This window comes from Brachycentrus maculatus, unplaced genomic scaffold (genome assembly GCF_059751285.1).
Source record: "Brachycentrus maculatus isolate JH-2025_06_01 unplaced genomic scaffold, ASM5975128v1 h1tg000757l, whole genome shotgun sequence".
Lineage (NCBI taxonomy): Eukaryota > Metazoa > Arthropoda > Insecta > Trichoptera > Brachycentridae > Brachycentrus > Brachycentrus maculatus.
The window spans coordinates 15,334-37,109 of record NW_028281487.1 but is presented as its reverse complement, the minus strand read 5'-3'; the positions used below and the strand labels follow the sequence as shown (position 1 = coordinate 37,109).

The 21,776-nt window shown below is 31.3% G+C and overlaps 1 protein-coding gene across 2 annotated transcripts; it reads right to left on the bottom strand.

Annotated features, from left to right (window-relative positions):
* Positions 1–896: 896 nt before the first annotated feature.
* LOC148300275 (putative inorganic phosphate cotransporter) lies at positions 897–21,186 on the bottom strand. Of its 2 annotated transcripts, XM_088275028.1 has the most exons (8): positions 12,186–12,312; positions 11,056–11,275; positions 8,661–8,810; positions 7,274–7,406; positions 6,414–6,538; positions 5,631–5,750; positions 4,388–4,520; positions 897–1,044 (listed from the first exon to the last, which is right to left on the bottom strand). In XM_088275028.1, the coding sequence occupies exons 2-8, from the start codon at positions 11,158–11,160 to the stop codon at positions 995–997; spliced, it is 816 nt and encodes a 271-aa protein (XP_088131154.1). In that variant the 5' UTR covers positions 11,161–11,275; positions 12,186–12,312; the 3' UTR covers positions 897–994. The 2 variants fall into 2 exon arrangements, with proteins under 2 accessions (XP_088131154.1, XP_088131155.1); XM_088275029.1 differs by lacking the exons at positions 897–1,044; positions 4,388–4,520; positions 5,631–5,750; positions 6,414–6,538; positions 7,274–7,406 and adding exons at positions 13,614–13,793; positions 15,717–15,853; positions 21,068–21,186 and having other exon boundaries at positions 8,694–8,810; positions 12,186–12,324.
* Positions 21,187–21,776: the final 590 nt, after the last annotated feature.

The window sequence follows — 21,776 nt, the reverse complement described above, 5'->3', positions numbered from 1 at the left end:
AAAAAATATAAATTAAGATATGTCTTATCAAGATTTTTAAAGTCTCAACAAAGCTCAAGAAGATGGAGATAGGAATATGGAAATTTACAGGGCTTACGTAGCCGACATTCGTTGGCTAATTTTTATATATCGTGTGACTTTCGCTCATGGTTTACAACATTACTATTCTTATCAATAGTTAAAATAATATTTATTGATTTAACGTTTAATTTGTAGAACTCCATTTTAATTTATGTATTAATTTTAAATCATTATTTAAATCATTAGTTAAAATATTGTTTTTCATTATAGAATTCCATTATTTACATGGATGACTTTTTATTTGGATTAGACTTTAGTTAATTTTTAATATATAATATTATTTTCTATCTATCTATATAAATTAAATAAATAAAATAAGAGACTAGCTCATAGCGGATGTCGTGCTTCTTGACAGTTCCCATCACTTAGCATTTTTAATATTTCACTTCCATTGTTGTTCCATAGATTTTGAATATTCGCATGACTTCACAGATAGAATTCGGCGTTGTCTATTTTTTATTATTTCTTTTTACCAAAGTGAGCCACAGCATGAGTTGTGAAGTAAAGCTTATTTATTATAAAATACGTAAAATGTAAGGAATTTCAAAAATTTATTTAAACATATTGCATGAGAGTAATACATAGTTACAAAATTAAAGTTTTTCAGTAAGGTTTCTTTAAAATATTCACACAAAAAAATGCATAAACATATAAAATTCACTAAAACATGTTTTGGTTTTCAATATAAATTTATTCTAAAAATACAGTGTAGTTTTCGTATTTCATTAAACTTACAAAATAAATAACTAACTTAATATAATTCATATTTGAAGCGTTAACCATTTTAAAAATAACTACATATATTTCTTATTATAACTTTTATCTCTCTTTTTCTAAATCGGTCAGCATTATAATAACGTGAGATTGTATGTAGTGATTTTTAAAGAAAACTGTTGTGTGATAACTTTGATATTCATGTCTTCAATAATTGAGTTTGTACTTCTGTATCCTTACTCTTCATTTCTGAAATAAATAAATACTCATTTTTATTAGACGTGGTATTATTTACACCATAAAATAAAACTAACTATCGAAAATCAAAAGCAATCATCCATCCACCATGCCATAACGTATCAAACCGAATTGTTTAAATATATGTATATCATTCATAAGTTAACGGATTATGGTGAAATACACATATTGTAAAATAATACGTGGTAATGCCTCTTTAAAAAAAAATGCCGAATCCCGAATCCCGAATCCATGCGTTTCAGATTAAATTAATGGTAATAACAGCACACATAAAGGCTCTTCTTAAAAATTGGTGCCATTATAGATATGACATTTAATCGGGAGAGCGACGACTTCAACAGTTGCATGTGAGATGAAAACATTTATTCTGTTTACATTTCTCATGGGCAATGTGAGCATTTGTCTTGTGCGCAGTTATGAGATGTGAGCATTTGTCTTGTGCGCAGTTATGAGATGTGAGCATTTGTCTGTGCGCAGTTGCGAGATGTGAGAATTTTCCTTGTGCGCAGTTGCGAGATGTGAGCATTTGTCTTGTGCGCAGTTGCGAGATGTGAGTATTTGTCTTGTGCGCAGTGGCGAGATGTGAGCATTTGTCCTGTACGTAGTTGCCATGTAAGACGTTAACAATTGTCTTGTGCGCAGTTGATACGTAAAATTTGAGTATTTTTCCTATGCGCATTTGCCATATGAGATGAAGTTTTGTGTACCATGCATAGTCGTTTGTGAAATGAGAGTATTTGTGTTGTCCGCAATTGTCTTGTGTGAAATGTGAGCATCTATCTTGCGCACAGTTGACAAGTAAAATGTGAGTATTTGTCCAGTGCGCTCTTGCTATGTGAGATGTGAGCATTTGTCTAATGACATGTGAGCGTTTGTCTTGTGAGACGTTAGCATTTGTTTTATAAGATGTTAGTATTTGTCCTATACGCGGTTGCCATGAAAGATGCAAGTATTTGTCGTGTGCGCGGTTGTCTTGTGAAATGTGAACATTTGTGTTGTGCGCAATTATCTTGTCAGATGTGAGCATTTGTCTTGTGAGATGTTAGCATTTGTCTTGTGCGCAGTTGTCATATAAAATGTGAGCAATTGTCCTGTGTGCTGTTGAAATGGTAAATGTGAACATTTGTGTTGTGCACAATATCCTGTGCCTGAAATTATCCAGAGCATTGGTCTGTATGTTCCCGATAGTTACCTAAGACAGCGTCGGCATAGATTGTTTCACATTCCTATACACAGGACCAACCTGCCGATGGTTATGCCTGTAGGAAGAGCTACCGCTATGTTGAACAATATCACATTGGATATTGATCTGTTCCATGTGTCCGAAGGAGTTTTCCGAAGCGGGATTCTTCTACACCTTTAAGTCTTATTGCTTGCTTTTAATATATACGCCTTGAATATTGTTTGTTATGTATATATATATTTTTTTTATTGAATAAATTGAATAAATTGAAATTGAATAGTCTTGTTAGATGTGAGCACTTGTCTTGTAAGATCTCAGCGTTTGTCTTATGCGCATTTGTCGAGCATTTGTCCTATGCGCTGTTGCTATATGAGATGTGAACATCTGTGCGCAGTTTCCATGTAAGATGTGAGCATTGGTCCTGTGCGCTGTTGCCATGAGAGATGTGAGCATTTGTTTTGTGTACAGTCATAGAATCACGGTAAAAATGCTATGAGAAATGTACTTCACATTTTGCTATCTGTTGATAATGACACATTTATTGTACCTCCCATGGTGAGAGAAAACACACATGTTGGTGCTGATAACTCTGTTAGCAAACAAGCTCACTTCCAGCCTTGTGAATTACTGAAGCAACTAGAAGCCATAAACTATAAATAGTTTATTCTTGCATTAGTGTTGCATAAACACGTAAGTGATATTTATTCGAAGAACTTCATAACCCTTGCAGATATTGACTTTAACTACTTTTAGGTATCTTTTACGTCACGTTTCGTATTTGTAGATGTATTCAAGGTAGTCACATTTTGAAGCGCATGGCAACTTTATATTTTCAAACATATTTCGTTCAACATAAGCTTTCGAATGATAGAGTACATTTCTGAAATTGATTAGAAAAAAATGGACCAGTAATTATTGTTCTATTTATTGACTTGGCGTTTAATTTGTAGAACGACATTTTAATTTATGTATTAATTTTAAATCAAACACAAATTTTTTGAGTCTACTAAGTTGTATTTTATTAACAAAAAACACATAAAAAATTATATTGTGACAATTGTTTCGCCTTGTTAGGGCATTATCAAACGAATGTGAAGATCAAATGGACTACGGTCCTTATGTAGCCATACAATTCTAAGTGACAGTTTTAACACGTGCAGCGATAATTTATGGGAGACAACAGTAGCTAATGGGGGATGTAGGTATGTACCCTTATATTTGTTTTCTGGGAAAGGAAGAATTTATTGACATGGCCATATTTTAGAGATTTTAATACAATTGTTGGTAATATTATTTTTAAGAATTTTTTATGTGTTTTTTGTTAATAAAATACAACTTAGTAGACTCAAAAAATCTGTGTTTGATTTAAAATTAATACATAAATTATTGTTCTATTTTTTAGTCTGATTAGTAATAATATTCTAACCAAACTAACATACCATTTTATAAAAGCCGAAAATTCAATATCTTCAATTGCCGATAAAAAACATACAAACTGAAATTGATTAGACAAAAATGTACCAGTAATTATTTTTCTATTTTTTAGTCTGATTAGTAATAATATTCTAACGAAACTAACATACCATTTTATAAAAGCCGAAAATTCCATTTCTTCAATTGCCGAAAAAAAACATACAAACATATCATCGCTTTCAAAGCTTCTCTTAATGTAACTATCAATTTAAAAAAAATTAGAGATTAAAAAATTAATAGGAATATGTTTTTCTACACAATGGGTATTACCAGTACCCATGACACAGCAAATAGAAGTACCTACTTACAAACTTCAAATAAAGTTTTATTGATTGTATTTTTTATTACTTCTTTAAAATAGACAGGCGCCTTTGCGTAGTTGCTAAAAGTTGATAAAAGCTGAACTGCGAAACTGGCGTCTGGGGTTTGATTTTCGCCTCTTGCACACTGAATACTAGAAAGATTTATTTTCAATTGATTTTCACATCAACCTTCCAAATGCTTACTATCCTACTTGCAGACAAGCCTTTTAAAGTACGGGCTTTGTGGGTTATTCCTTTTATTAAAAAAAAGGTTTTCTTTTAAAAGATTTTATAAAAATCCAATAACATGTCCTCATAGCAGACTTTGACAAACATTTAATATTTTGAAAGTAAAAAAACGAAGTTGTTTTATTACCAATATCTTCCTGTTGAGGAGGTTCATTCCAGGGCTGTATATCACTTGTTCCAAATAATAAGTAAATTAAGTTACACCCGTTCATGATGGCACAAATCATTATAAATACTATCCTCCACTGCGTTATATCACTCTGAAAATAAATACAAAATTGTTATGGTATTTAAAAGTTATGATGTGTTTTTTGCCGATAGCAGAGATGATCTGCAGGAGCTGGTGTCAATGGTGTATAATGTGTGCAAGGAAAGTGATATAGCAATTTGCTTATAAATTTTTACAAATCCAAAATCATGGCTTTTGAAACAGATGAATCAGAAGTAGATCTGGATGTAAAATAGTAATAAAAAGGGAATATTGGAACAGGTAAATGATTTCGTATATTTGGGAAGTACATATGTTTTCTAGGGATGGAAAGATTAATCGTGATATAGAAAGGATCTCATGCTGGGAACAGAGTGAATGGTACACTGTATTCAGTTATACCAAATAAAAACTTATCAGGAAAAGTATTATACATAACGTAGTCCTGTTTCCAACCCTAATGTGTGAAACTGAAGCTTGGAGTTCGCCAAAAAAGGACTGAATGCAGCCAAAATGCTATCACTTAGACGCATAAAGAACGAATGCAAGGGTGTGATAAGCATTATCGATAAAATTATGAAAAGTATAAAGAGATGGTTTGGGCATATGAATTGAATGAGTAAAGAAATAATAGTACAACAAATTTGAGGACAAGTGTAGTTGGAAACAGAAGTAGAGAAAATTCAAGTAAAATACTTGAAAGTGTTGAGGTCAGGTGTTAGAATAATTGGTGGGTGTAAATGAGGAGAATTTTAATAAAATTAAACACTTGAGTAATCCACTTAATTGTGTTTTATTTTTATTTACGACTAGTTTCGAAAACGACAATTGTTTTCATCTTCTGGTACAAATTACATTAATTAATTTGTGCCAGAAGATGAAAACAGTTGTCGTTTTCGAAACTAGTCGTAAATAAAAATAAAACTCAATTAAGTGGATTATTCAAGTGTTTAATTTTATTAAAATTATCATGTCATTCCACAAAGTTAATGCCGAATCAATAAATAATGTATGAGGAGACGCATGTATGTGAAAGGGGCGAAAATGAAACGAGAAGAGATGTTATGTTCTTATTTTTTTATTGTATTTTATTTAATGCATATGAACCTTGAAGCTTGAACACTTCCCCTTAAGGTTAAGAATAAAGTTAAATTATACTTACAGGATCTGTGAGAATATATCCCACAGATAACGGAGCTAAACACCCTATCGCGTTGGCTGCAGAGTTTGTAATTCCCATCAGAGATCCTGCAAAATTTGGCGCCAGATCTACGTGGTTCAACTAAACATGAAACATAAAATATATAAATACCCGCTTAAACTCATTTTTATAGCATTTAGTATATTTGATGGATCACTAGATTCTTATCCCGAGAATTATATTAGAATATTTTAATTATTATAACAATTTATTATTGATATCGCAACAGAGATGAGGTAGTAACAGAAGTAGTTTCATACCTCGGATTAGTTTTAGATATCGTACCTAGAGATGTCACCTATGTTTAAACTGAATGAGTGAGACAAGCGATATAAGCAATGCAAGCCCAATATATTGTTACTATTATTTTTTAAATCGTTATTTATTACATTAATTTATTAAAAGAATGGGTACTTTAAAACGATGTAAAACTGATAAGTGATATTTTGATTCATTGATCTCCATATTCATTTTACCTATTAATGTTTAAAGTATAACCATCAATATTTAAACTTTTGCAGCCAAACTATTAAGTAGCATTACGCAAAAGAAAAAAAAATAGAGAGAAAAATTCAAATCGAATGAGTTTGAAAGATAAAAATGTAAAATAATTTTATTTATTTGGATAATTTTTTTACTTTTTAAACTAGCAGTTCAACGAACAATCCTACTTGGAAAAGAAATATAAAAAGAATAAAAATATAGTTAAATATATACGCTGTAATGTATTTATTTGTATTTTACCAAGGATCCAATGTTGAGAGCAGCACAACATCCTGAAGCGATGGTCAAAATAACTATTGAAAGCGCCACTTGGTCCACTGGTATGTATGACATTATTATGATTCCGAACCCTAACCCACTACAAGCTGGAAAGGTAGAATAATAAAATTAAAATAAATGTTACAACATTTAGAGTGTGTCCAAATTCTTGTTCACAAAATCTGGATTGTCTCCAGTTACAGGAGTTATTTTCATATAATTTTTTAACGATTCATCAAAAATGAAGAAGAATATGGAAGTCTGGGCATTTACGGGGCTGACGACCGTCATAGGCTGGTTTAAGTGATCATTTTACACACGTGTAACATTCACCAATTCTACCCATTATTGATAACCACACTACTCAAATTCTTGGAAGTTCTATATATATAAACCAATTTAGAAACCTAGTTCTTGAATCACTAGAACTTCACTAGAGACATCTATTGGTGAGATGTAAAGAAGATTTTTAGTAAGCAGAAACTCTTATATCAGTATGTGAGGTCCGAATCGTGGATTATAATCACACACATGAGAAACGCCAGAAAATACCATTTTCATTTTTATTATTTCGGCTTATAATTTAAAACAAATGTTTATTTTTTTATACGTATATTTGTATGTACAACCAAACGTAGAAATTCGTCCATTATGTCGTATTTTCTTTCCTTTAATTTTATCCAGACTGAGGCACAGAAATGCGTTATGCCAGTTATTGCTACGAGTAGTTTCTAATAAATAATGGTAAGGATTAGCATACGCTACTTTTTTGTTTATGGAATACAAACAATAATTATTTATTTTGATATCGTTGATAAGAAAAACAAAACTTAAGTACTTACAAATTATATTGGCTGCCTTTCTAGTATTTGTTATAGTCATTATCTTTTTATTAATCACCAAATCAGACAAATAGCTGAGGAAGAAACTCATGAAGAACATGGCGATGTAGGGAAGACTGGAATAAATCCCGCTCTGAAAATATATTTTTATATTATTGGATTGGAAACTAAGTCATTGGGGATTTAACTCTCAGATATTTCTTGTATTTTAATGTATATTTACATATTTGAATATATAAGATCTTTTAAAGATGTTATTAATAAGTCTTTTAGGAAACATTCAGTAGTAATGTTGCATTGATCTGCTAAATAGTGAGAGTGAGTAATAAGCTAAAACATGGAAAACCAAAGCAAAGTCATGCATCAGAAGCTCAAAAAAAGTTTTGTGCTGTGTAAGGTAATGGAGCCTTAATAGAACGGCAGTATCAGAAATGGTTAGCCAAATTTCGTTCGGGCGATTTTTCATTTAAAAACGAGAAAAGCTCTGGACGATCAATTGGACTCTAAGATCACCAAATAAAGGCCAAAATTGATACTGATTACTGATTCCGTAAGGAGATAACAGAAAATCTGAACGTATCGCATACATGCAATTCATACCACCTAAAACATATTGATAGTCAAAAAATTCTGGATATATGGATACCTCATAAATAAAAAGAGCAAAACTTGACGAGGCCCATTAGCCTTTGTGATGTGCTTCTTAAACGTGATACAAATGGTCCATTTTTAAAACAGATGGAAAATGGAGATGAAAAATGGGTTATTTAAGACAACATTATACAAAAAAGATCCTGGAATGAGCAAGGGACTCGCACAAACAACTTCCAAGTTAGAATTATGAATATATATGTATCATTTGATGTCAGGGTCCAGGTTTGATTGTAATCTGGATCTTGACATGACACTGCAGACTGAAGAAGCACATGTAAAAAATTGGACTGCTTGAAATTGGAACAAAATTGGACCATAGTCTGCAGATTTTGCATGGAGGACAGCGAAACACCTATCTAATTTATCTATAATTGTGACGCACTCGCTTGCAACCGAAGTCACATCCTTGGACGACCACTACTGGACTCTGAAAAGGTGAAGCTCCTACCACCAAGACAGGTCGTGAGGCACATGACTCATGAAGGTCTTGAGAGTGAACTAAGACATGGAGGGAGGTCACAACAGACCTAATAAGGGATGCATAATCCCTTAACCTCTTATAAAGAATATCAAAAAATGTGTCCTTTAAACCGTTCTTCCTTCATCCAATCTCCCAAATCGATCAATGCAATATATCTAACCATCTCTTTTTTTTTCCCTATTTTTTTCAACTCTAGTTCTTAAGCCATGCTTGGTTGTATTTGTCATATACAGTGTTCAGAAGTTCACTTACATTTTCAGAGCTGACTCCAAGAACCAGTTTGATGTAGCTAGGAGTCTCCAGCAGCATGGTCAAGTATCCCCAGTTACATCCTATGTGGGTGACTAGCAGGGCTAGGAATGGTCTTGATGTAAACAGTGCCTTCCACGGAGTTTTCATGGGCTGGATGAAAAATATGAGTTAGTAAAACTTTCATTAATTTTTTTATTAAGTTTTCATTTCTTTAACTATTTAAATATTTTGTAAATTCATCTGCCTGCGTAGTGTAGTGGTCAGCACATTTGAATACTATGCTGGAGGTCCCGGGTTCAATTCCCAGAGGGAGTCAAAATAAATATGGGTGTTTTTTTCACTCTAATTTTGACTTAATATTACCCTGGACTGGTACCTGAAGGGCAGAACTGATCATCTTACCTTTATATAATAATTGATCAAGATAACATTGCATCATATTGATGCAGTGCCCTATGCACCATTGAGTGCGAATAAGGATCAGTAGTAATATAAATTCGTTACAAGAACATAATGTAAACATAATTTTGATATTTTATCGTAGATGAAGAATAATATAGAAATCTGGGTAGTAACGGGGCTTACGACCTCTGAAAGGCTCGTTTGAGTGATCACATTATTCACGTGTAACATGCACCATTCTACCCATGATTGAAAGCCACAGTACTCAAATTTCGGAAGCTGTATTTATCCTTCAATTGACATCCTATTTCACATGTAAGTTCTCGGCACCATCTATGGTTGACTTGAGTAAAAAAAAATCAGGAGAGGCCTTAATAAAATGTTTTCGAGATTATTCCCAAATAAATTCACATACAAGAATACGATTAAAACATGATATTCTATTTTTATTCAACTTACATTTTGACCAGTTATTTAATTTGCAATATTTTGAGTGTGTCCAAATCTTTGATCACAAATCTGGGTTTTGTTCTCTAAAGAGTAGACACACTTAAAATATTGTAAACACAATGTTACAAAATTGTTTATAATGTTACAAAAACAATATTAACAACACTATATAATTATGGAATAGACCAATAACCTTCCAAGAGGTATTATTAAAAGTAAGTACGTATGTAATATTTATTGACCGCTAATTGACAATTTGGTATGTAAAATTAAATTCCTAAAATGATCAAACCGGCTTCATCAAGGGTAACGGGCCCTCTTAGTGCATAGTCTAGTTGCGTTTCCTGATTTTGTGAACTTCTACAAATGTCATTATTGTTCTCAAATCACTGTTCGAAAATGACTATCTGCAAAACCGAGTTCAAAGAATCAGTCAAATGAACTGAATCATCCGTAAAACTAGATCAGTAAATCTAGATCATGTTACATTTAACGTGATCTAGATTTACTGATCTAGTTTTGTTGTGCGTAATTACGCACGGTATCAAATCCAGAGTGAAGAGCAGGTGATTCCAAAGAGAAAACAGTTATTAATTTAAATTTTACTTTGTAATTACAACTATTTACTTTTTAAATAATAAAATGAATCGTTGATTTTTAGGGTCTATTTAGAAGGCTTTTTCAAATTAATATTCGTTACAATCACCTTGTTGGGGTATTATCAAATTAATGATGATGCCCTAAGAACGTGAAACAAATGTCACGAATTTTATTTTCATATTTAAAAAAAAAAATATATATATATACATATATATATATATATATATATATATATATATATATATATATATATATATATATATATATATATATATATATATATATATATATATATATATATATATATATATGTATATATATATATATATATATATATATATATATATATATATATATATATATATATATATATATATATATATATATATATATATATATATATATATATATATATATATATATATATATATATATATATATATATATATATATATATATATAACTTTGTTGACCGTAAAATCAGTGTTTGATTTTAATATTTAAAATACAAATTATTGAGTTCTAAACAATAAATTAAATCAATAAACACCACTCTTTCTATAAATTTAATATGACACGTGTTTCGTTGCGTTTACCGTAAAAGGTGTTTAAAAATGATGCGGAATACATCGAAACACATGTCAGTAGATTTTAAGAAAAAGTGGTAGTCACCAAGTAAATTCAAATTAAAAATTGCTACATTTTATCACAAAGTGACTGCCGAATAAATCAATTAAATGAGAGAAAATGGTTATTTTTACATTTTCTTGTTAAATTAATGCGATTTGCGAGTATTTAGACACACTCACAATGTTGAAAATAGCTATAAACCACCGAAATGCTTTTGCATTTTTATTATAAATTTTTTACCGAACTGGTACTTTCATCAACTCCTTAATACATGACCTATGTAAAGAAATACCATAATGATAATCATATTCACCTTTTGGTTAGCTTTTTGTCCTAGAGATGATTCGATGAATTCTCTCTCCTCCAAGGATATCCTCGGGTGCAAGAGGCTGGTCTGTCGCTTCCCAACCAGAACCATAAAATACCAGTTACAAGAGCCATGGCTCCAATCACCTGGAAGGCTACTGGCCAACCAAATCTTCCAGATAAGAAGCCAACTGTGGGCATACTGAGAATGATCCCAAACGGAGCCCCTGAAAACACACAGCATCTGATTAATCTGAAAGAACATCCATTCTCTCGTCTTTTACTTCCTGTTCATTCCAGATTTCTGAGAGAACATCCATTTTCTCGCCTTTAGCTTCCTGTTTATACCAAATTGATATATGATGTATGGTATTTACTTCATAACAAAAAGAGGAAAACGTCAAATTTATGAACTGTGCTGTTAATTGTAGCACAGTGTCTGTATTTGGGCTTTCACACTTTATGTATAAACTGGGTCCCTTTATTTACCTTTACAAAAACAGTCAGAAGAAGTCACAGGGCAAATAAAATGCAATATTTAGTTCATCGTGAACTGAGTCTGTACCATATCCAATATTCCTTTGCTTATCGTATTATCGAAAATTCCCAGAATCGAAGTAACATAAAAAACACCAACTAATGGAATAATTGTTAAAAAAAAGTAAGTATTTTTATAATGTTTATCTTGTATTCATTGTTTTGGCATTCACTTAGTGAAACTTAGACACGATGAAATTGTAAAACAAAAACACTTGTTTTTAACCACTTTGTTTATCTTTGGTGTGATATATTAATTCTTATTCTATCTTTGAAGTGTCTGAACCCAGTTTTTGGACATAATAAGCTCCTTATCACTTAAACCAGCCTATGACGGTCGTCAGCCCTGTAAATGCCCAGACTTCCATATTCTTCTTCATCTTTGATGAGATGTCAAAAAATAATATGAAAATAACTCCTGTAATTGGAGATAATCCAGATTTTGTGAACAAGTATTTGGACACACTCAAAATGTTGTTCTCCTGAAAAATCAAGTTTTTTTTATTTATGACGTTCTTGAAAGGAGTGAGCGATATCTGATACTAATCAACCTAAACCGGGAAGCGGTACTATCAGAAGATTTTATTCGCGACAACTAACCTGACATTACTAGGTTAGCAAGTCGGCTCCTCTCGCTTAAGGGAGCCCATTTACTGAGGAAGATCTGAACACATGGCATCATGCAGGACTGGGTCATTCCTTGGAGAGATCTCACGGCACAAGCTGCCATCCATCCACCCTAAAAGCATTTCGTATGAACGGTGATATAAGCAAAGAATGCTAAGCTGTGATAACCATTAACGATAAAATTAATTATAGTGTGTTTAAGTAGTTTGGGCATGTGAATCGAATGAGTGATGAAAGAAGATTAAAACAAATTTATGAGTCAAATTAAGAAAGATGTGTTGACATGGTATGAACATGAGGAACAAATCATGGAGATGGCAAAAGAAGGTTGAAAGTTTGCTGAATGTAGCCAAAATCCGATGTCTCAGATGAATGTGCGGACAAAACGATGCATGATAGATGTTCGATGGTGGAATAATGAAAAAATACAAGGCTTAATTTTATCTATAATAAGCATTAAAGATAAAATTAAGAAAGGTGATTTGAGATGGTTTGGATATGTGGAACGTATGAGTTAGGAAATAACGGAAAAGAAAAATTTTGAGCCGAATGTAGAATGTAAAATAGGAGCAAAGAAAGACCGAGGAAAACTTGGCATAATGAAGCATTTCAAATGCTTAAAAATAGTCAGGTCAGAAGTCTGAATAATCGGTGGGTATGTATAGGGAAATACATGAATGTGGAACAGCACTAACGAAGAAACACGCTTTTCTCCATGAACAATTTTTAGTATCATGAGGGTTATAGTTACTTTTATCAGATGGCGCTGCCATTGCGATAAACATGGTTTTAAAAATATGTTTTTACCTGTCACAATTATTTATAAGACACCCACGTATTCGAATGCAATATTGTGTCAACATTATAAAGCAATCGTTGAATTAAGATTTAAAATTTTGAACAAACAATCACATTTTTATCTATAGAGATATCTTAAGTTATGTGGATGACATCTTATTAAAGGTTAAGAACGGAGGGTACAGCATAACGGAGTAAGAACGGAGCAGAGTTACTGCAACTACTTGCTTTGGAGGTGGGGAAAAAGGAACAACCCTTATTATAAGTGCAGAGCTGAGCACACCATAAGACACATAGTGCAGGACTGGTGACTTAAAAGATTTCCTGGTAACCTTCGGGATATCTATGGATGAAGAAACTGGAGCCAAGATGCAACCCACATGGGTGAAGAAAAAGCCAGAGCCATACAAAAAGTAAGTCTTATTAAAAACATCTTTGACTACTTTAGAAACTAGAGCCTATAAGACGGCTTATGCCCGATCCCCGTTGAGAACTATTTAATTTGATATACCAAGATGCCTTTCTTATTCACTTTAGGATTCGTTTTACTAAATTTATGGGTTTACATACGATTATATGCATAATATGTATTTATAAGATTACCATGTGCACTATTTGAGCAAAGAGGAGTGTGGCGACTCCATTAACCATCATGGACGCAAATAAAAGCTTTTTTGCGCCAAATCTTTGCGCCAATTGACTCGCTGGGATCTGCATGATCATATAACCCCAGAAGAACGATCCAAGGACAAAGTCCTGTGTCTGCTTGTTCCAGTCATATATCTGAAAATATAAATTGACAAAATCGATGTCATTTAAACATTCAAACAATGAACCTGAGTATTTATTATATCTGTGAAAAAATAACAGCCTGCTAACCATGTACCGGCAACGTCGGGTTGGAATCAGATCTAGCTGACTAACTTAACTAAGTAAAAAACTAACTCCTTTCACTGACTACACTAGGGCACTTCTAGATATATGGTGGTGGTTTTCGAAATTTGTATTATTTAGATTGGCAGTGACAGAGACAAGCTGTTGAATTTACATTCACAAATTTACATTTCAAATTTTCTTTTTATTTTCGATACTTACTTCACAAAAAAATATTTAAAACGGAACCCTTCTAGTGTTTGATCAAGTATTCTAATTGTGAGATATACAGCCAGTCATCTTATTCTTCATTATTACTATTCCTGTCGCTTGAATTTTGCCTATCTTAAAAATATATTAACCATTTTTTAATCATTGTATATGCACAAATACTAGATAAAATTTCAACGAAAATTTGTACTAACAATCCTTCAGGGGATAAATCTGGTTTAAATGTACTTTTACAAATTTGTATGTACCCAAAATATTGAAATGTGTATAAACTGGCCAAAATTGAAAGTTTAAATACATAAAATTATACCTTTTTCTAATTTGATACCTTTTTCCAATAATAAGCCGCTTAGACTTACAGAAATATTATGAGATTCAATAATTTTTGTAAATAATAAAAATATAAATATTTCCTTTTTTTAAATTATAATTATAATACTTCAGGCGTCTCCTGTTATATGTTAATAATTCAAAATATCCTTTATAACTAATCAGGATTTCTATTGACATATCAACTAATGTGGAATTCTAAGTATTTAAAAGGTTTTCGACGTGTCATGTAGGCTGGTTTAGGCGTTCTTTATACATGTGCAACGTGCACCATTCTACCCATGATTGAAAAACACGCTACTCAAGTTTTGGAAATATATTATTTTTGACATCTCATCAAAGATGAAGAAGAATATGGAAGTCTGCGCATTTACGGGGCTGACAACCGTCATAGGCTGGTTTAAGTGATCACTTTACACACGTGTAACATTCACCAATTCTACCCATTATTGACAACCACTCTACTCAAATTCTTGGAAGTTCTGTATAATATGAACCAATTTAGAAATCTTGTTCTTGAATCAATAGAACTTCACTAGAGACATCTATTGGTGAGATGTAAAGAAGCTTTTTATTAAGCAGAAACTCTTATACTCTTATATTCTCTATATATAACTCTTATATTCTTATATTCTCTTATATTCTCTATAAACTCTTATATTTTACTAAGCAGAAACTCTTATATTAGTATGTGAGATTTTGGAAATATTGTATGTATCCTTTTTTACGCCTTTAAAGTGTTAAAAAAAACCTCAACTTCATTAAAGTAAATAGCCTATCTAACAAAATTATCATTTTAAATATTCAAGGTCCCAAAAGTAGAATCTATTTTCAAAAAAACTGCAAATCACCAACTATTTTAGAGTGAAAATTACTTAAATCTTAATAAAAGCACATCTTTGAGATATAAACATAATTTATCAATACCAAAATGCAATACCAAACAATTCCAACAGAACTTTAAATATTTTAGAACTAAGTACTTCAACAACCTTCCTACAGACATAAAAAAATTTAAGACTTTTAAATACTAAAAAAATAAATTTGATTAGTTTTACAAATGTTATTCTAAGAAAAAAATAATAAAATGTCAATAAAAAATAAATTGTAAATTGTAAAACAAGTGTAAGTCTCTATCCAAGCATAAGAGCTCAGTATCTTTTTTGAAGATAACTGCGTTTTTATTTTAAGATTGTTGGAAATGTTTAAAAAAATAATTAAAATTGTAAAAACCATATTAAATAAATAAAAATAAAAAATAATTGCACTTACTTCAACATTTGTGATATTAGTGGATTTATCTGTCATAGCTATGATTCCGACACTGATGTTAGATCTCATGATGTAGGACACACTGACGATCAGGAACACCAAGAGACTTTGAATATGTCTATGTCCCAAACCATGACCTGCAAAGTGAGAAGATGTTGACAAATATTTAAAAAAATTCAAACCCTTATCCGCACCCCAATGGTGCATAGGTCACTGCATTATATGAACAACATTATAAACAATTTTGTAACATTGTGTTTACAATATTATGAGTGTGTCTACTCTTTAGAGAACAAAACCCAGATTTGTGATCAAAGATTTGGACACACTCAATTCATTCAAACCCTTTTTCCGTACCCTAATAGTGCATAGGGCACTGCATTATATGAACACAGTGTTATCTTGATCGTTAACACACGAAGGGAAGGTGATCAGCCCTCCGCTTCAGGTACCAGCCCAGGGTAGTATTGAATAAATATTAGAGTGAAAAAATCACTTATATTTATTTGACCCCCCCTGGGAATCGAACCCGGAACCTCCAGAACGGTAGCCGAGCGTGCTGACCATTACACTACGGAGGTGGATACTAGAGGTGGTGGTAATACCCTGCTAAAATAAATTTTCTCTTAACTCTGTATAAGATTTGTTGCGCTAACTGTTAATCCATGATTGCATGCAATATAAAAGTTTAAACATACAATATATTTTATATACTGTATATTTATATATTATATGATATACACATGTGAGTAGAAAGGAACTATCCAGACTTCCACACATTGCATTGCACGGCTGACCCCAAAGTAGACGATTCCCGGGCAAACCATCAAAGAGACGGATTGACGGCTGGGAATCGACATCACAATTGGTCTTCTTCTTCCTGGCTACATCCCAACTTATTGTCCTTGTAGATTGCTGGGGTCAGCTCTCCTCGTCCTCAGGTTGTAGGTCCTTCTGTCCTGGACTACGTCACCTAGGCCATGCTTTCGAATCATACTATCTTTCTGCATCACCCATGAATCTTAATCCCTCTTATGAACATGCCACAAGGCCCACATCAAAAAGTAAAAGAAGTATTTTAAAATTTTATATGTTTTATTTAGTCTGATATTTTATTTAGTATTTTCGGTTTCACCATATTTTTTTCCCGAATTTAATCTGTAAAAATAATCTCTTTGATTTTTTAACTATAAAAAATACACAACCGTAAAATACAGAATTCAATCATGAAGAAAACTTTTTTTTAAGAAAAGAGAAATATTTGTGTTTTTATTATTTACGCAAATATTTCAATTTCATACTATTTTTGTCAGCCTAACTGGCTCATTATTAGAAATAGGTATCAAATTGTGGTAGAGCGGGTTCGAACCGAGAAACTCTGACTTAAGAGTCCGCGACACTAACCACGGGACCACAACCCGACACTTGATTCCTTTTGTTCTTTTATTTAAGATATATAAACTTTATTCATTTATAAAATATTTTTCCTTTTTTGCTTACGTTTGTACATTACAAACTCAAATACATCCATAATAGAATCGACAGGATAACTGCCCTAGAATTTTTAGGACAGTTTAAAACATGCTCCCTAGTTTTTGTTTTTTTTATTAGTTTTTTAGAAAACTTCGATAACTTTATAGCTAATAAAAAATTTATTTCATTAATTGATTCGGCAGTCACTTTGTGGTAATATTTAATCATTGTTAAATATTGTCTCTTACATGGTTATCTCAAAATAAATTGTAGAATTGTAGTAATAACAAATCACACTATGACTGTGTAAATTCTTATACAGGTACAACTTCTCAAATATCTTACTCATAATCAAAGAACATGAATTATTCTTATGAAACAATAATTTTCCGAGTTCATTAACCACTTAATAGTAGCAATTACACTTATAATAATAACTTAGAAAATTTAAAAAGAATTAATAAGAGTCATCATAAATATCGCCTTTTTGAAACTTTTGTAAATCCATATATGTAAGTACAAAAAGAAACAATAATTGACAACATGACAGTGAATAAAGCCTTTCCTTAATGTCCATGATCTCACTTATAAAAACTGCTTCATCCCCGTCTCATCCTTCAACGTCCCACGACATTCATATTTAAGCTTTGACTTCATACATATCTCTCACTCCTTTCAACGTCATATATCGAAACTAGTCAATTTTGAGTTTAACATGTTTTCGGAATACCCAAAAAATGTACCATATCCTAGCAAAAGCGGCATCTTTTTATCTTAATATTTACCCGCTACAGGGCAGAAAGTGTTGTTTTTGCATTTTGGAGAAAAGGTATTGTTTAATTATTACTTGAAATATACAAAATATTTTTCAAATGGAGAAAAAACATTCAGGTTTTACCTAAAAAGATCTGTTGCACAGTAAAAAGTTCAAAAAGTGGTTTGATATTTATTTTTAATACATTTAATTATATTTTTAAACTTTAAAAACAATCTCCTGAAAAATCAAGTTTTTTGATATATGACGTTATTGAAAGGAGTGAGCGATGTATGTTACTTAAAAAAAGATGTTGAATGAATCGAAACAGGTCTCATAAAATATTTTTACAAATAGTGGTATTTAACGAGATTTTTTTTTTCATACATGAAATATACAGGAAATTCTAATTACAGACATAAGAAAAATAATCAGTATCGATGATAATTTTAATATTGTATTGGGCAACGTTACATTTACTTATTTTTATAAAATTTTGCAATGATAGTTGTGGCAGAATGAGGGTTGATCCCAGAACTCCTAATAACTAACTACGTTGTTTTTGTAAAATTAATCATATTTTTAATACCACGTCACCATTATTTGTTTTTATTATTATTTAAATAGTCTAACGGTATGATCTAATTTTTATGCATGTATATTTATTCAATATTGAATCATGCTGAAGATTCTGGGTTCAATTCACAATGGGAAAAATAAATATACGTGTTTTATCACTCTAATATTTATTTAATATAACCCTGGAACGTAGGACTGATTACCTTGCCTTCTTTAATATAATTAACAATCAACAAAACATTGCATCCATTTAATGCAGTGTCCTTTGTACTATTGGGTACGGGTAGTGGTATAAAAAAGCATATTTTAGGACACATCATCGAAATCTCCTACAATATTGTAATTATGCAATTTTCGTAAAAAAAATCAAATTAATGTTAATAATTTAGTAACAATTCGGAGTTGCATTCATAATTGGAGGGTCTCGTAAATGTTTTTCGTTGAAATTTCATTAAAAAATCAAAACTTTGTCATCTTATCATACGTTATCTAAGCCTTGAAAGCATTATTTGCTTTTCTAATTACTTCCTAAACTGCTACTACAATTTACTATTTTATTTAAGACGTAACTTTACATACACAATAACGGCATAAAATATTTCTAGTGCACTACAGGTTGTAATTCAATTTATATATTTTTTAATAAACTCAAGTATATGTTTCAAATATTCAATTATTATCAAATGATTAAACGCTTACTTGAATTACTATTGTTCAATCATTATTATCTCTTTTTTTTTTAAGAGAGATATTTGTGTATTTATTATTTACACAAATATTTCAATTTCAAACTTTTTCTGTAAGCCTGAGTGGCTCATTATTAGAAATAGGTATCAAACTGTGGTAGAGTGGGTTCGAACCGAGAAACTCTGACTTCTGAGTCCGCGACACTAATCACGGGACCACAACCCAACACTTCTATGTATATTGTATATTAAAGCATTGTTAACTTGGTAGTATGGCAATATAACACTCTTCTTATCATTCATCATTCGCGTTGTGTAATAACACTTTAATAAATACTTATTCGTGACTACCGGTTTCGGAATAATCACTCTATCATCAGGTCATTAATATAAAAAAAATTAGCTCACCAATAGATACAAATTATAAGCTAAAATAATAAAAATGATATTTTCTGGTGCTTCTCGTGCATGTGATTATAATCCAGGATTCGGACCTCACATACTAAAAAAAAGTTTCTGCTCAATAAATAGCTTCTTTTTATCTCACCAATAGATGTCTCTAGTGAAGTTCTAATGATTCAAGAACAAAATTTCGAAATTGGTTCATATATACATAGAACTTCCAACAATTTGAGTAGTGTGGTTGTCAATAATGGGTAGAATTGGTGAATGTTACACGTATGTAAAGTAATCACTTAAACCAGCCTATGACGGTCGTCAGCCCCGGAATGCCCAGACTTCCATATTCTTCTTCATCTTTGATGAGATATCAAAAAACAATATGGAAAGTAACTCCTAAAATTGGAGATAATCCAGCTTTGTGAAGAAGTGTTTGGACACACTCAAAATCACTATTGATATGAGCAAGGAAGGAGATAACTGTGTTTAGGTTGGGTTTAATTTTATGGGAAAAATATTAAAAATGGGACTTTGACTTAAGTTTATTTGATTGTTAATTATTTTTAATTTCTGTTTAACAGTTTTTTTTTTATTTCTAAAACTTCCAAATTCTTAATTTGACTAATTCTATTATAAAAATGTAAAATTTCTATCCCATCTTCAGAATTGAATGAATGATTATTTAACAAGATGTGGTCCGCGAATTCCGAAAAATTGTTATTTTTAAGACATCTCATATGTTCTTTTATTTTAATATAACATGAACGCGATGTTTTGCCCATATAAAAGCCTTTTATATAGGCAAAACATCGCGTTCATTTCACATTAGAACTTGAATCAATAGAAACATCTATTGGTGAGATGAAAAGAAGCTTTTTATTGAGCAGAAACTCTTGTATTAGTATTATTTTTTGACATCTCATCAAAGATGAAGAAGAATATGGAAGTCTGGGCATTTACGGGGCTGACGACCGTCATAGGCTGGTTGAAGTGATCACTTTACGCACGTGTAACATTCACCAATTCTACCCATTATTGACAACCACACTATTCAAATTCTTGGAAGTTCTATATATATGAACCAATTTAGAAACCTTGTTCTTGAATCACTAGAACTTCACTAGAGACATCTATTGGTGAGATGTAAAGAACCTTTTTATCAAGCAGAAACTCTTATATTAGTATGTGAGGTCTGAATCCTGGATTATAATCACACTCATGAGAAACGCTAGAAAATATTATTTTAATTTTTATTATTTAAGCTTATAATTTGACCAGATAATTTATTTACAACATTTTGAGTGGACACACTCAAAATCTTGTATTAGTATGTGAGGCAAAAAAAGCGTCAAAAATTCATTGTTTTATATTAATCACTGTGAATCAAACCCTTGCATCATACATCGACCATTTAATCACTAATGAAATAAATAAACCATCTGAAAACTATAATACATTACTTTTAATTTCTTTCTCTTCATACACCATCCCATTTTGGTTTTCTTCGCCTTTCATAGTTGCACCTTATTATTTTAAATCACTTGAATTATTTCCGCGTAACACTCAAAACTCCATAAAACTCCATAAAAATAAGGTCTTTACTTGGTTGCGACTTAAACAAAACTGGAAAACGTTACATTTTGTCACCCACTGCTTACACATATTATCATTCACAATAAACAAACAAATTCTTGAGTTAATAAAATTTGATATTAAGCAAATGAAGTGATAAGTATAGTATGTACGTAGCGCTAGACAGTCAACTAAAATTATATTAAACAAACCAATCGGTTTTAAATGAAGTAATAATTATTGTTCATAATAAACAAGGCCGTGGCACTGGCTATTTAAAAATCCACTTTCTATAGACAAAAAAATAATACTACGTATTAAATTCAATTAAAAATTAAAGAAAACAATTTTAAAATCATTTTAATGTATTTATTATTCAAACATAATTCTATGCCTGTGAAATTGTTGGTTCAAAAAAGGTACCAAACTAAATATAATATTATTTACAACATTTTGAGTGTGTCCAAATACTTGTTCAAAAAATCTGGATTATCTCCGATTACATGAGTTATTTTCATATTATTTTTTGACATCTCATCAAAGATGACTTCCATATTCTCTTCATCTTTGATGAGATGTCAAAAAAACAAAAAATAT

Coding starts and splice junctions, on each gene's coding strand:
- LOC148300275 (XM_088275028.1), bottom strand. CDS start 11,160: ATGGTTCTGGTTGGGAAGCGACAGACCAGCCTCTTGCACCCGAGGATA. Junction 7,407..8,660: donor TTGGAGTCAGCTCTGAAAAT/GTAAGTGAACTT, acceptor ATATATTTTCAG/AGCGGGATTTATTCCAGTCT. Junction 1,045..4,387: donor TCCTCAACAGGAAGATATTG/GTAATAAAACAA, acceptor TATTTATTTCAG/AAATGAAGAGTAAGGATACA.